We start from the raw sequence: 13637 nt of genomic DNA on the forward strand, positions 1-13637 counted from the left end.
GGTTGATTTCCTCCTTAGAATTATTTAATTTACCATGATGTTTTTGTAGAGGAAATTTGTGAAGCTTACCAGCCAAGAAAGAAATCTTGATGGTTAATTTGAACTCTACATTTTAAGTAGAGAAGAACATCAATAAAATCAGGTTATCATAATTAGACTTAATTTTTAGATATTACTCTGGGCATTCCTATAATTGCTCTTTACAATCTTTAAGGATTTGATACAGGTACAAGTGTAGTCATAAATATAGATAGATGTAGGCATAGATATAGATATACTTGGATCTAGATAGAGGGAGATTCATATAGCTAGAACCAGCAGGCCAAATAAACACATATTTTCCGGGATTCATAGTAATAACAGCTCACACACACTCTGCTCAGCACCTTTCTAAGCAATTTAAATGTACTAACTCATTTAATGCTCAGGACACTCCTATGAAGTCAATAATGTTATTATCCCCATTTTACAGATAAGGAAACTGAGGTGTCAAATAGGTAAGTTAATTGCTCAGGGTTGCACAAATCCTGGGTTCTAGGATTTGAACTAGGTAGAGTGACTCTAGAGTCTGTGCTGGTAACATGGCCTTATGCTGCCTCTGTTTACCTACATCTAATAGAAAAATCAATATCTAATTGGATTTAAAATGCAGTTCCTGTCCTCTTGTGAGACTGGGTAAGCTGTAAAGGAGGCTGTGTATTTCATCAATTACACATGCACAATTAGAGCATCTATCTAATCAGGACTGATGACAGCTCCACTCATTCTTGCAGATTGATGATCAGAGAAGAGTTGATGGCCCAGAGAAGGATGAAGCTGTCATTAGCCCTCAGGAAATGCCTTGAACCAAGGCAGCTATGATATTATTATAAATTACCTGGACTGTCAGATCCTTTCTTTGTATTTATAACCAGGCAGATATGGCCAATTTTGTGGCATGTGATAGAGACCTGTGCTCATCACAACTCTCTCACAAGTCTCCAGTTTTGCCAGGTGCACCCCTCCTACCCCCAGTAACTGGGGTGCTCCTCTTTAATACTTCCTATGTATTCAGAGACACCCTTGTGAGGCTTACAAGTGTCCTGGAGGCAAGCAGGAAGCATGCGGGCACCTTCAAATGGTATCTTGCTTGGCACAGCCAGGTTCTGTAACCCTTGGGCATGCGATGGAGGCAGTGTGACCCACCAGAACAAGCCATTCAGATGCTGGGAGGGTTTCCCTCATTCCAGGGGAGAGTACACTGCACAGAGTTCTACTCAACATGGGTCCTAGACATGCAGATGGTGCCACATGTAGGTTCGTCTCTCGGTCCCCTCATCTGACACTTACCCCCCCTTACTGAACACCTGCAGGACAGGTATCAAGCAAGCCCCTAAGCAAGCCTCCTCCTCAGTACTCCATCTTGGGTTCAGGTGGGCTCCTATCAGAGCCATCTATAATATGATACACGGGCTGAAACTTTACAGATGCAAATTGCTTGGCTCTCATTCTGCTGGTTCAAATACCATTTCATTAGGGAAATGAACCTCATCAGCTAGAAGTAATGTAAATGTTGCACTTGTGTTAGCTGTTCTGAAAACCTAGACTCCAGAGTCCTTGGTGATGGCACCATAGACTCAGTCTCTTCGTCACATTTCCTGGAAAGTGAATACAGTATTAGCTGTAGGGCCCCTCATTTGCATGGGCCTCTACCAAAACCCCGGTAGGGCTCGGGCATTGTGTTCACATGGTCATATATTTTTTGATAAAATTGACAAAAGTTATTCCTTATGGGTTTTTTCTTCTCATTCGAAAAATAGCAACAACAACAACAACAACAACAACAAAATCCCACTTTTGTGCCGAATTTTGTATGCGTTTGCCTAAAGAGGGCTTCCCAGGTTGTCAAAGCTTCAGGCTCCCCAATACTTAGATTCACTGCTGTTCAAAGATCATTCCAGTTTATAGTCTCTGTACATTTTCTTAGTTCTGGAGGAGTTTTGTGGGTTTTGTTTTTCCAGTTCTAAATGCATGGATGATGGCTTGGTGGAATCACAGAAATGGAGACTTCTTTAACCAAAGAGAAGTAAAAACACATTCTTGCACAACGGTGGTGCCCAGCCACAGGGAACATTAGGGCCACCGCTGGGAACGAAAGAATGGAATCGAACATAGACCATGGATAGCATTCTGCTGAGAGAATCCGGTGGTGAATCCATGAGGTTTTAGGACAGAGCGGGTCCTTTTAGAGTTTGAAGTCAAGGTTTAGATCTCTGTCTCCCCAAGGACTCCAGGGAGAAATGCTAAAGTCGTTTGTGTCTTTATCAGTGAAGTCTCTTTTCTTGAAACAGTTATGTGACACGAGGTCTGTCCACTCCTTTTACCAGTTAAGGAGGGTTGAGAGCCTCATTTCCATGATGATTTTTTTATTTAGGTCATATCAAGACCATTAGTGCAACAAAGCATGATTTAATACAAGACCTGACCTAAGAAATCCTGACAGGTTAAAATACAGATGTACAAAACCCCTCCATGCAGGCCTGGTTATTCCTTTCACAAAAGGAGTCTGCCTTATGGCAGATTTACAATAGAAGTCCCCTTGACAGGAGGCCCTCCTAAACTGCCTAGAAAATCCAAGGTGATCCCTAAACTTGGCATTGCACATGACCTGCTCGTGGTATCCCTTCAGAGGTGATAAGTCTAAATGAGTTGTTTCATTTTTTGGCAGTTTCTGGGAGGTATTATCTGTGTCATTTTGAGCTGAATTTCATATTAAGATAATTTATCCCCAAAGGGATCATAAGTGAGAAAATTGAAAAATACATAAAGGCATACAGCATTGTTTGGAATGCAGATAAAGGCTCCGCTGGACTTCTCTGGTACCACGTCCTCAGGGACAACCCTGTTCTTTCCAATTGATGCGGAAAGCCTCTCATTCTTGTTTTTCAGACTTCTCAATTGTTTGCGTTTCATCAATGCTATTTATGTAGAATAGATAACTAGAGCTTACTGGTTCTGGGTTTGCTAACTAGTTCGTTGGGTAACTGTGGAGGAGGTCATTAACTTCTCTGGCTTTCAGTTGCTTCCTACACTAGTCAAGGATGGTAATTCCAACTCTCCCTCAAAGGGCCTGTTCAGAAAGGTGAGGATTCAGTGAGATAATATATTAGACAATATCGTTTATCTGCAGCCTGCCTGGTGTAGAATTACAGTGAAGGTAATATTTTAATATTCTATAAAATACCTTGTAGCATCAACCAGTCAAGTAGAATATATTGAACATTCTCTTGTTCCACCCTCTCCCTATCCCCAAACACACACATGTACACACACCTGTCTTGCACACCCGGTGCTAGAATGACTCAGCTCTCTACTTCCTGTGCTCCTAGAAAAAGAAAAATGGCGTAATTGTATTGCCTGATTCTATTAAAACTGTACCATCCCCAGATTCAGTTGGTCACTTAGTGCTGCATAACTGCCTGTATTGGTTTCCTAAGGCAGCTGTAACAAACCATAAGCTGAGTGGCTAAAAGTTACAGAACTTCGTTGTCTTAAAGTTCTGGAGGCTAGAAGACCAAAATCGAAGTGTCAGGAGAACCACACTGTCTCTGAAACCTGTAGGGGATCTTCCCTCATCTCTTTTTAGCTCATGGTTGTTGCATTCTGTTGGCAATCCTTGGCATTCCTTGGCGTGGAAATGCTTCCGTATAATCCTCTGTCTTCATGTGATGTTTTCCTTACATCTCTCTGTCTTCACATGGCTGTCTTCTTATAAAGACGGCAGTCATGTTGATTTAGGAGCCCAACCCACTCCAGGATGACCTCATCTTAACTAATTATATGTTCAGTGACCCTATTTCCAAATAAGGTCATACTCCAAGGTACTGGGGATTTCAATATACTTTTTGGGGGGAGACGACATAATTCAACCCATAACACGGTCCTTTGATTCATCCACATTGACTCTCCTTCCTTCTGATGACAGCGGCTGTTCTAAAGCTTCCTCAAGCTCCTCAAGCCTTCAGTCTCCCTTCACCTTCCCTACTCTGAACAGAGGAGCTCACCTTCCACTTTCCAGAGGAAAAAAGCCATCTTTAGTTTTGCTTGTTCCGTTTCCAAACTCACCCACCCTTCCCTAGTCACCTCCTCTCTCACAGGAAGAAATGCCCGCAACTGTTCCTGAAGACTCTTCTTTTCTCCATCATCTACTACCCTCTCCCTTCCCAGTCTCTTCTCTCTCCTTCACCAGTCGTTTTAGTTCCTCAACCAATCAGTGTCTCCTCACACTACTGAGAATCTTCTCGTGACCCTGACTTCCAATGTGGTTATCAGCCCCTCTCTCCTTGTCACTGCAAAGCTCGCTTTCTCCAACTTTCCCCCCGTTATTTACTCCGCAATCTACAATAATCTGTTTCACCTCCATATGTGTTCAGATAGCTCTCAGTAGGATCCCCAGGGATTTCACTTTTGCCAACACCACCCTCATCCTATTTGCCCTTCCTGCAGCTTTCAATTTCTAAGCCCACATGTCCTTATGTGATCGCTTTTCTTCCTTAAGATTCTCACAAGACCACCTATCTTCACCCCTAGCCAACCAAATCTTTACTTTTTCTGAGGTCCTTAGTACAGCAGTCCTCAAAGGGAGGTCTACAGACCCCTGGGAATTCCCAAGACCATTTCCCGTGAGGTCAAAACTATCTTCATAATAATATTAAGTCAGTGCAAAAGTCGTTGCAGTTTAAAAGGTTAAGAATAATTGCAAAAACCACAATTACTTTTGCATCAACCTAATACTAAGACATGATTTGCCATTTCAACCGTGTTGACATTTATACCCACGGCACAGAAGCAGTGGTGGTTAAAACTTTGATATCAATCAATGCAGTGGCACCAACCTGTGCTAGCAGTATTTGTATCCTTCACAACCACACACTCACAATTAAAAAAAAAAAAAAGGAAGAAAGAAAATACCAATTTTAGATAAGAATATTCTTGATGAAATGGTAAGTTATGAATTTTATTAATTCTTTACCCTTGAGCCTTTTTAATAATCTGAAAAATGAAATGGGGAGTACACATAAAGCATTTCTGTAGCATACCAAAATACAATGTTTGACTTGAGGAAATATTCTGAGCCGTTCTAAGCTGAACTAGGCACTTATTTTTCTTATGCAACACCATTTTGACTTGAAAAAACAACTAACAGACAAGCTGTTGTTATGCAGACTTAGATATTTGGCAGCCATTCTCTCAAAAATGAATGAGTGAGCATGTTACTTCAAGGAAAATAACCGACAATGTTTCCTGCCAATGACAAAAACTGAACTTTTAAGCAAAAATTAGAATTTGGGAAAATTTGTATCCATCAAAATTTTGGAAAATTTGAATTTGACAGCTTTCCAATCTGTAATGACTTTCTGATAAGATACGTGGTAATATCAATGAATGTGATTTTTGATATTGTGTAGTGAAATGTGTCAACATTTGGAAAAGATGAATGACTCAGGGAACCAACATTTTCCAAATGACCAATGCACACTATGACAAAAGCATGCATCAGTAAAAAATCCATTCAAGGTACAAAATAGATCAATGAGTTTTAATGTAATCAAATAAAAATGTTTGATTATGGCTTCAGTTTCAACATTGCAGTGCACTTTAAGTGACTGCCACTTGTCAAGTTTTAACGCCGTATCAAGGAAGAATACTCACCATAATTTGAAAGGCTATTAAAATGCTCCTTTCTTTTCCAACCACATATTTGGGTGAGGTCAGTTTTACTTCATACCCTTCCGACAAAACAGCATAGTGCAACAAATTAAATACAGAAGCAGATATGAATTCGAGGTATCGTCTATTCTGTTAGACATTAGCAAACATGTAAAACAATGACAATCTTCTTCCTGAATATTTTATGTTTTGGAAAACAGTTATTTTTCATAAAAATATCATTTTAACATATAATGGGTTTACGATTATTACTTATAAATGGGTTTGTAAATATTTTTAAATCTCTCAGTTCTAATTTCTAGTACAATAAACATTGATAGATAAAACCTACATTAACCAAAGTTCTATAGGATCCTCCATTATTTTTAAGACTATAGCAAGGTCCTGAGACCAAAGTCTGAGATGGCTGCTGTAGAATTTTACTCAAACCAGTGGCTACAAAGAGAACTAGCTATTGAGGAAATGAGGAATTTATTGGGTTTGTGGGGTACCACACTGGAGGAAATGCCTGCCAGTGGACGACAAAATATTACTGTGTGCCTGGTGGGAATCTGGGCATCAAAACCGAAGAAGAGTTGATGCATGGGCAGGTGGAGGACCCCTGCAGCTGGCTCTGTTCATGTCACTGTTTTGCCTTAGGGTACATCTGGTGGGCTCACTGTGCTGGATCTGCCTCTAACCAGTTTGATCTGGTATCATATTGCCTCAGCAAATGAAACGTTTGTCATGTCACTTATGGAAAAAAAAATACAGATGGCCAGCATGTTCCTAATTCTCAGCCAGGTATCACCCTCCTACACACACACAGAGAATCCCACCCCCTACAAGTTCCCAAAAGACATGTGCAGAGAGGACACGTCAAGTTACTGTTATTTGTTTATTATTATTATCATTATAGAGTTTGGTCTGCAGATGGTCTAGTGAAAACTCTACACCCTGAGCTCTGGGCCAAGCACCAGTTTTGGTGAAAGGGCTCTTTGGATTTATCTGCCTAAGCCCCAAACAAGGGGTATCCAAAAGGTTTCTGTCATTTGCCGACTCCAGCTTGATGGTCGTAGCTGCCCAGACCCCTCTTTTGAGGAGCAGCGAGGTAAACAGTTGCCATCATTATGGAGATCTGCCAAGGCCTCCCAACAAAGGAGCACTTAGGTCATTAGTGTCACCTCCCCCCTAAGCTTAAAGCCTGGATTCCTTGATTCCTTTCTCCTAATCCAGGCTCTGAAGGCCAAACAACTTTAATCAACTGAGATGTAGGACATTTAGGAGAAATACAGAATGAAAGGCAGTGAGTTAGAGAAAAAGAGCACCTCCCCCGCTGAGTCTTGTCTTAATGCCCAGGCTGAGGCCTTGGGGTGGGGATAGGGAGGTGGAAATGGAAAAACGTTAAGCGACAAAGAAAACCCAAGGATTTTGTCCTAAAAGATGATACTCTACATAGAACTAAGAGTTTTTAATCTCTTAATTCTTCCCATTCCAGAAAATTCCCCAAATTAATCAAACCACCAGCTGTGCTTTGACCAGTTGAGAATACTATCATATGATTCTGGGGAACCAAAAAGCATTGCATTCACCAAGATTTCTGTTCAGGAAAGCACAGTGTCATTGGGAAAGAATTCCTTAATGAGCCCACTTGGAGTGGTAGCTGAGCCTGGGAGTTGGCTGAACCGAAGGCTTGAGAGATGAGACCAAAAAAAAAAAAAAAACACTGGCCAAGGAACAGACAAGGAAAGACTCTTGTTTTACTCCTGATAGAGAAAGGGGAGTAAGAATTGAGGCCTGAAAAGGGGGAGAATAAGCCCTTAACTCTCTATACTGTCATGAAACTTAAAAAAAAAAAAAAAAAACTTGCTTTGAGTGTATTCTTTGGGGTTCTGTACTGGATAGATATGGTATTAAAGAGAGAGTGTGTACAAACACAGGAGTCAAAAATGGGGAGAATATGGAGGGCCACATCCTGGGGAATCTGAAAAATGGGCAATAGCATTTGGAAACATCACAAGCCAGGGACTTGGGGTCTGAGACAAGTCCATCTGGATGCCCAAGAAGCAGGGTGACCTTCTCTGATATATGACTTCCTCTTCCTATGCAATTAGAGGTCAGGGAGTTTACAACCCCACATCATCTTAGATGAGTCACACATGAGCATTGGATCAGTTTATTGCTATTCATTTCTTGCTCTTATTAAAGCAACGTCATTTTCCTCTCAATCTGGCAGTGTAATTTTTTCTGTAGTTGAAAGCATCTCTATATTTGGGTCACAAGGACGTGGGCCAGGTTGTGGCTCTGCCACTAACTGGACATGTGACCGTGGGCAGGTCCTTATCTCTTCAGACCTCAGAGTCCTGATTTGTAAAATGATACAGGAGAGGAGGGAAAGGTTGAGTTAATTATCCCTTAGATCCCTTACCCATCAGTATTAATCTTTTGTGCATCTTCATTCCCACTTGTACTCACTCTTATGACAAAATACCTCTTATTGTAGAAATAGAAGAATCAGGGTTTTGTTGAATAGAAGTCATTTCCTTAGTTGCAGTCTGCCCTTTAAGACTATGCAGTAACTTAACATACACTGGTTTTGTTACTTATAATAAGGATTTTTTTTTTAAGCTAAGAGGAACCAGACAGATGGTGTTACACACACACACACACACACACACACACACACACACACACACGTATATATCATTCTTTAATTTTCCCTTTATGCTTTTTTTCAGTCATATGGGTATTCTCTAATTTGTGTCTATGTCTGCCTCTCACATTAGATCACTGAGAGTCACAACAAAACGATACTCATCTCTGTATCCTCCTAAAACCAAGAGACCATGCCTTGTACAAAGTGAGCATTTAATAGAGATTTATTCAATCAAATTGAAAATTGCATTGAAGTGAAATTTTTAAATAATTGCTTTGTGTTGTGGTATGCTTGGTTATGCCTGAGGAATAAAATGATCCCCATATCTCAGTGGTTTAATGCAGTAGAGGGCTATTTTCTCCCTTGAACAAGGCAAAGTCATCTATAGGATGGGGTGGGAGCAGGGAGAAAGATATCTGTGCTCCACACAGCCACTCAGGGACCCAGGCTGAGGAGAATCCTGCTTCTGACTGATGTACCATCTGGAATACATGACATCTTCAGAGGAAGAGACTGAAACTTTTCTCAAGGACTTTTTCCTGCCTTCTGTACACATTTCATTGACCAGGACTAATCGCATGGCACTGTGTGACTAGAAGGGGTTGGGGAGTATGGGCTCCCATATCTTTAAGCAACAAAAGTGCCACCAAGATCAAGCATCACTAATAATGTCTACCATATGCTTTCTTTACTCAGTAGCTGTAATGTTTTGGAGATAATGAACTTTGAGAATCTTATGACAGCTATGATCTCTCTCCCCAGAAAGAAATACATATATGCAGAACCTTTCTCAGCATTTTGCCTAATTTTCAGGTTTTTCATGCACATTTATCCTCTACAGATCCCTGAAAACTGGTTATGAATCTTTCAACTGAATCCACAGGCATGTTTAGCACCTGGTAACAGGGCGACGGATGAAAAAAATATATAACCATGTTCTGTTTTAAATATATGTGAGGGACAGACTATTTACTTACTTAGTTATTTGTTTCGTCAGATCAGGCATCATGTCAGATACAGGACCAATGCATTTTCCTCTGTGTTTGTTTTTATCAGGAAAAATTTGAGGGTCTGTTCCGGACTTACGATGACTGTGTGACGTTCCAGCTGTTTAAAAGTTTCAGACGTGTCCGAATAAACTTCAGCAATCCCAAATCTGCAGCCCGAGCCAGGATAGAGCTTCATGAAACCCAGTTCAGAGGGAAAAAATTAAAACTCTACTTTGCACAGGTAAGGTAATTCTTAGCAAAGTTAATCTGTTTGACATACATTATTTTTTTCTGTTTAAAATGTAAATGGAGCTCTTCTCTACTTGCAGATTGATTTGTAGTCCATAATTAGGCCACTGAGAAATAAACCTATATCATGATTCCCAGTAAGGGACAACATGGAGGTTTAGATAGCAGGTCTGAGGGCTGAGAACCTTGGCTCTAACCTGGGCAAGTTACATAACTCACAGGGTCTCGGTTTCCTCATCTATAAAATGGGGATGATGATATACACCCCTATACTGTTGTTATGAGGATTAAATGAATTATTGAGTATTAAAATGCCTCGCATTTGGTAAATGCACAAAAAAACGCTAGTTGTAAAGAATGATCTAATTGCAACTACTCCTAAACTTCCTAATTAAGTTATAATTAAAACTTAAATTATATGACAGTCTTAGTAGACTGTATACCTTTGCAGTGATTCACATTCATGAGAAATCATTACAAGCTATGGATCATTACAAGAATCAATTTTGTGTTTTACTTAATACAAAAAAAATAAAAAGGTCAAGACAAACAAATGAGAAACAAAAACTCATAGACACAGACAATAGTTTAGTGGTTACCAGAGGGTAAGGAGGGTGGGGGGTGGGAGATGAGGGTAAGGGGTTCAAATATATGGTGATGGAAGGAGAACTGACTCTGGGTGGTGAACACACAATGGGATTTATAGATGATGTAATACAGAATTGTACAACTGAAATCTATGTAATTTTAGTAACAATTGTCACCCCAATAAATTAAAAAAAAAAAAAAAGAAAATAAGTGACTAAATGCAAAAAAAAAAAAAAAAATACTGGCTATTTCAAAAAGGGATGAGTAATTCTTGACAAAGTACACAAAGTCCACAGCCATAGAAAATCAATGTTCATAACGTTCTATCAGTGTCTTCACTTCATCATTAGATATCTTGACCCATCTCTTATTGGTCAGTAGGGATTGTTTCCACCTTTGGCGTTTACAAAGATGGTACAGTGAAAAGAATATAGACTTTGCTTCTTTTCAGGGCTGAATAGTATTCCATTTTATGTACATGCCACATTTTCTTTATCCATTCATCCACTGATGGACTTTTAAGTTGTCTTCATATCTTTGCTATTGAGAATAGTGCTGCAATGAACACAGGAGTGCTATCTTTTTAAGAGCCTGTTTTAATTCTTTTAGATAAATACCCAGAAATGGAATTACTAGATCATACTATGGTTCTATTTTTAATATTTTGAGGAACCTCCAACAGTGTACAAGTGTTCTAATTTTTCCAAATGCCTGCCAACACTTGTTGTCTTTTGTTTTTTCAAGTGTGAGGTGATACCTCATTGTGGTGTTGATTTACCTTTTCCTGATGATTAGTGAACTAAGTGAGCATTTTTTCATATACCTATTGGCCATTTGTATATCTTCTTTGGAAAAATGTCTATGCAAGTCCTTAGACCATTTTTTAATTGAGTTATTAGTTGTTGGGGGTTTTTTGTTTGTTTGTTTGTTTTCACTATTGAGCTATATGAGTTTCTCATATATTTTGAAGACTCATCCCTTATCCTATACGTGGTTTGCAAATATTTTCTTCCATGCTGTGGATTACCATTTCACTCTGTTGACTGTTTCCTTATCTGCACAGAAGACTTTTAGTCTAATATAGTCCCACTTGTTTATTTTTGTTTTTGTTGCCTGCGTTTTTGGTGTCGTGTTCATGAAATCATTGCCAAGGCCAATGTCATGAAACTTTTCACCTGTATTTTCTTCTAGGAGTTTTATAGTTTCGGGTCTTAGATTTTAAGTCTTTAATCCATTTTGAGTTGATTTTGTGTATGTTATAAAATACGGATCCAATTTCATTCTTTTGCATGTGGATATCCAGTTTACCCAACTTCAATTGTTAAAGAGACTGTCCTTTCCTCATTGCGTATTCTTGGCACCTGTGTTGAATATCCGTTGACCCCATATGTGTAGATTTATTTGTGAGCGCTCTGTTCTATTTGTGTATATGCCGGGCTTTGTGCCAGACCCTACTATTGTGATTACTATAGCTTTGTAATATATGTTTCAATCAGGAAGTGTGCTGTTCTTCTCAAGATTGATTTGGCTATTTGTGGTCTTTGTGGTTCTGTATGAATTCTAGAATTATTTTTTTCCATCTCTGTGAAAAAAGCATCATTGGGATTTTGATAGGGATTGCATTGAATATGTAGATTACTTTGGGTAGTGTAGACATTCTGCAATATGCGGCAACATGGATGGACCTTGAGGACATTATGCTGAATGAAGTAAGCCAGTCATAGAAAGACAAATATTGCATGATTCCACTGATATGAGGTATATAAAATGGTCAAATTTATAGAATCAAAGAGTGAAATGATGGTCACCAGGAAATGGGAAGAGGAGAAAATGAGGAGTTACTAATCAACGGGCATAAAATTTCAGTCAAAACAGATGAATAAGCTCTAGCGATCTGCTGTTACCCCATTGTACCCGTAATCAACAACAACGTGTTGTGCACTTAACATGAGATGTTAAGTGTTCTTATCACAATAAAAGAAAATTAAACTAAAAATTAAATTAAAATTAAAAAGAAAAGGAATTGAGACTTTGGCCTCAGACCCACGTTCAAATCTTATGCTGCTAATTAGTTGTGGGACTTACAGAAATCTCAGTTTCCTCATCTATTAAAACCCTTAAAAAGTTAAACGTAGAGTTACCATCTGACCCAGCAATTCCATTCTTAGGTATATATTGAAAAGAATTGAAAATGGTCTGAAGCAATCACGTGTACACATATGTTCATGGCAGCACTACTCACAATTGTCAAAAGGTAGAAATAACCCAATGTCCATCAGTGGGTGACTAGACAAACAAATTGAGGTCTATCTGTTCAGTGGGATATTATTCAACCGTAAAAAGGAATGAAGTACTAATATATGCTACAACACTGATGAACCTTGAAAACATTATGCTAAGAAGTGGAGGAAGCTAGACACAAAAGGTCACATATGCTATGATTCCATTTATATGAAATATCCAGAATAGGTAAATCCAGGCAGGCAGAGAGCATATTGGTGGTTGCCAGAGTCTGACTTGAGACAGAAGTGTGGTAGTAACTATTGACTGGGTACACGTTTTCCTTTGGGGTGATGAAAATGCTTTGGATCTAGATGGAAGTGGTGTTTGGTTCTATTAGTACAATGTGGGGAATATGCTAAATGCCACTGAATTGTTTATTTCAAAATGGTTAATTTCATGTTATGTGAATTTTACCTCAATTAGAAGGAAGGAAGGGAGGGAGGGAGGGAGAGAGGGAGGGAGGGAGGGAGAGAGAGAGAGAGAGAGAGAGAGAGAGAGAGAGAGAGAGAGAGAGAGGTTTGGGGACCAGTAGCATCAGCATCACCTGGGAATTTGTTAACAATGCAAATTCTTGGGCCCCACCCCAGATCTACTGAATCAGAAACTCCAGGAGTGGGGTTTAGCAATCTGTATTTTAGTAAGCTTTCCAGGTTAATTCTGATGCACGCTAAAGATTGAGAGCTACTGTTTTATGAATGAAATAAGCTGATTGAGCATGTGGTGTCTGGTAAGTAGTAGTTAGTAGTCGTACTAGTATAGCCTGGTCCATTGCTTCACTTGTCACAGGCTGACAGTGAGACTGGATACCTTCGTGTACCAATGAGGCACATCAGAAGCCATAATGAATCATGTGTCTTCTTTTCTACTCTGTTTGAAAGGTTCAGACTCCAGAGACAGATGGAGACAAACTGCATTTGGCTCCACCACAGCCCGCCAAACAGTTTCTCATCTCACCCCCTGCCTCTCCGCCCGTTGGCTGGCAGCCCATCAGCGATGCCACGCCAGTCCTCAACTATGACCTCCTCTATGCCGTGGCCAAGCTCGGACCAGGTAAGCTCTGTGGCCCTTTTAAAAATAAACATTTGTCAGCAACCTAGAAAAGCCAAACAAGATGAACGACCTTGAAATCCTGGGTTCACGGTCACGTTTGCATTTCTAATGGATTTATTGCTGTATGTGGACAA

General features: G+C 39.7%; 1 protein-coding gene across 6 annotated transcripts in view; it reads left to right on the top strand.

The window, feature by feature from the left end:
- Positions 1-13637, top strand: part of RCAN2 (regulator of calcineurin 2) — a 247656-nt gene that overhangs the window by 216127 nt on the left and 17892 nt on the right. For all 6 annotated transcript variants that reach the window (XM_019734719.3, XM_019734722.3, XM_019734717.3 and 3 more), the window contains 2 exons: positions 9401-9574; positions 13332-13503. In XM_019734719.3, the coding sequence (XP_019590278.1) occupies positions 9401-9574; positions 13332-13503 (346 nt within the window). The remainder of the gene's footprint in view (positions 1-9400; positions 9575-13331; positions 13504-13637) is intronic.

Source organism: Rhinolophus sinicus, chromosome 2 (genome assembly GCF_057876585.1).
Source record: "Rhinolophus sinicus isolate RSI-liver-muscle chromosome 2, RSI-T2T, whole genome shotgun sequence".
Classification (NCBI taxonomy): domain Eukaryota; kingdom Metazoa; phylum Chordata; class Mammalia; order Chiroptera; family Rhinolophidae; genus Rhinolophus; species Rhinolophus sinicus.